General features: G+C 42.4%; 1 protein-coding gene across 7 annotated transcripts in view; it reads left to right on the forward strand.

Annotated features, from left to right (window-relative positions):
• ZNF827 (zinc finger protein 827) overlaps nucleotides 1-2,250 on the forward strand; it is a 215,438-nt gene that overhangs the window by 207,456 nt on the left and 5,732 nt on the right. For all 7 annotated transcript variants that reach the window (XR_333830.3, XM_006143462.3, XM_006143465.3 and 4 more), the window contains exon 12: nucleotides 2,022-2,213. Coding sequence is in view for 6 of the 7 variants with exons in the window: in XM_006143462.3 (XP_006143524.1) it covers nucleotides 2,022-2,213 (192 nt within the window). In the remaining variant the exon portion in view is untranslated. The remainder of the gene's footprint in view (nucleotides 1-2,021; nucleotides 2,214-2,250) is intronic.

Genomic DNA, 2,250 nt, shown 5'->3' on the forward strand with positions numbered 1-2,250 from the left:
AGAGAGGGCCAGACCCCCGCCCCAACAAAGTCCTTATAGCACAGTCCCACCTCCAGCCTTAGCCAGCCAGCATCACAGGCGTGCCCAGGCACTGAGAGGGAGACCTCAGGACCTTCCCATGTAACCTCAGCAATGCCGATCACTGCATTACCACTGCCCCCACCTCTGGCATCTTATGTTTCTTATGCTTGGGGTTCATTCAGTTTCTCAGATCTGTGGTTTTACGGTTTTTCTCAACTTTGTAAGAAATTTGACCAATTCAAATATTTTTTCTGCCCTTCCCACTCTATCAGGGATTCCAAATAGTCTTATATTAAACTGCCTGGAGGCATTCCACGGTTCACCAATGCTTTTTTTATTTGGGGGATTATTTTTTCTGTTTCTTTTTGGATAGTTTGTATAGCTATATCTTTAGGTTCACTGACCTTTTCTTCTGTCATGTCTAATCTGCTGGTAATCCCATCATTGTGTTCTTCCATCTCAGACATTATAGTTTTCATCAGTAGACATTTCACTTGGACTTTCTACCTTCCAGGTATCTTTTTAACATTTGAACATATGAAATACAGTCCAAACAAACTGTTTTAATATTCTTGTCTGAAAATTCTAATGTCGGTTCTGGATCAGTTTTGATTGGTTGATTATTCTCCCCATTTTAGATTGTTTCTTTGCATATCTGGTCATCTTTGGTTAGATGTTAGACATTTTTACCCTGTTGTATACTTTATATTCCTATAAGCATTCTGGACCTTTGTTCTAGGATGCAGTTAATTACTTAGAAACCTTGATATTTGGGTCTTGCTTTTATGACTTGTTAGGTAGATCTGATCACTAGACAGTGATTCATATGATTCTAATTATTATCTACTACTAAGAAAACTTCTTCAGTTTCTGTCTAATACCCTGTGCCATGTGTGGTTTTCCAATCTGGCTGGTGGAAATAGGCATTGTTTCTAGCCCTGTGTGAGTACCAGACACCATTCTCTAAGCCTTTCAGGTGTTTTGTTTGTTTGTTTGTTTGTTTGTTGTTTCCCTCTCCAAGCATAGGTAGTTTCTTCAGATGCATACTTTGCCAAATACTCAAGGGTGACCCTCTGCAGGTCCCCCAAATTTTTTCTCTGTGCTATTTTCTCCTTTATGGTACTCTCATCCTTTTCAGTCCTTCAGTTCTGGTCAGACCCTTGGTTCTATCTCCTCCATTCAAGGAGTCCATCAGGCCTCACATGGTGCCCCCTGCCTGCAGTGGCACCTGGAGAGTCTCTCAAGATAGGATGTTGAGATGTCACTGGGCTCAGCTCTTTTGTTCCTGCCTCTCAGGGACCTCTTTTCTTCATTGCCTCATATCCAAAGTTATGGAAAGTATTGTCCAGCCTATTTTGTCCATTTTTTAAAAAATTTGCTTTAGTAGTAATGGCAAACCTAGTTCCCAATACTCCACCTTGCCTAGAAGAACAGGTTTCCTAATGTTAGATTTTAATGTTCTGTTGACTGGTTTATGCCTGCCTTTGAGGGAGAGAGCCCAATGCCCTGAGGAAAAACATGGCTGCTGGAGTCAGATCAACTCACACCTCTTCTCCACCACTTCCTAGTCATGTGTGCAAAGCCAGGTTAACCTCTCTGGCCTCCATTCCTCATCTATAAAGTGGAGGTGATGATATATGTGTCTCATTTTTTGAGAGGATAAAATGAGATAATGCTTTTAAAACATAACACAGTTCCTAGAACTCGGTAACGTGTTCAGTACATCTTAGCTAATCTTGTCATTTTATTTTAATTAGCATAAGACCTCAATAAACACTTGTCAGATGAGTGAATGCCGGCTCTTGGCTCCCAGTACCATGAATGTCATCGTCATAGGTGCACTGCGACCTGAGGTTCCAGTGGGTGCACTCGGGGAGCTGGAAACATTAACTCATGCTCTCTGAATGAGGGTACATCCAGGAGACAACCTCCCACTATTGCTGTCATTCTGAGGGTTTTCATCTCCTAAGTAACAGACCTGAGTTATTTTTATTTTTCAGGGGAAGACAGGAAGACCCCCAGCGAATCAAATAGCCCCTCTTCATCTTCACTATCAGCTCTGAGTGATTCAGCCAACAGCAAAGACGATTCTGATGGCTCCCAGAAAAACAAGGGTGGGAACAACTTGCTGGTCATCTCTGTTGTACCTGGGAGTCAGCCCTCATTGAGCAGTGAAGAAAAGCCAGAGAAAGGTGAGGGAGGAGGTGGATGTGTCCTGCCCACTCTTTC

This window comes from Tupaia chinensis, unplaced genomic scaffold (assembly GCF_000334495.1).
Source record: "Tupaia chinensis unplaced genomic scaffold, TupChi_1.0 Scaffold000098_3, whole genome shotgun sequence".
In the NCBI taxonomy this organism is placed as follows: Eukaryota; Metazoa; Chordata; class Mammalia; order Scandentia; family Tupaiidae; genus Tupaia; species Tupaia belangeri.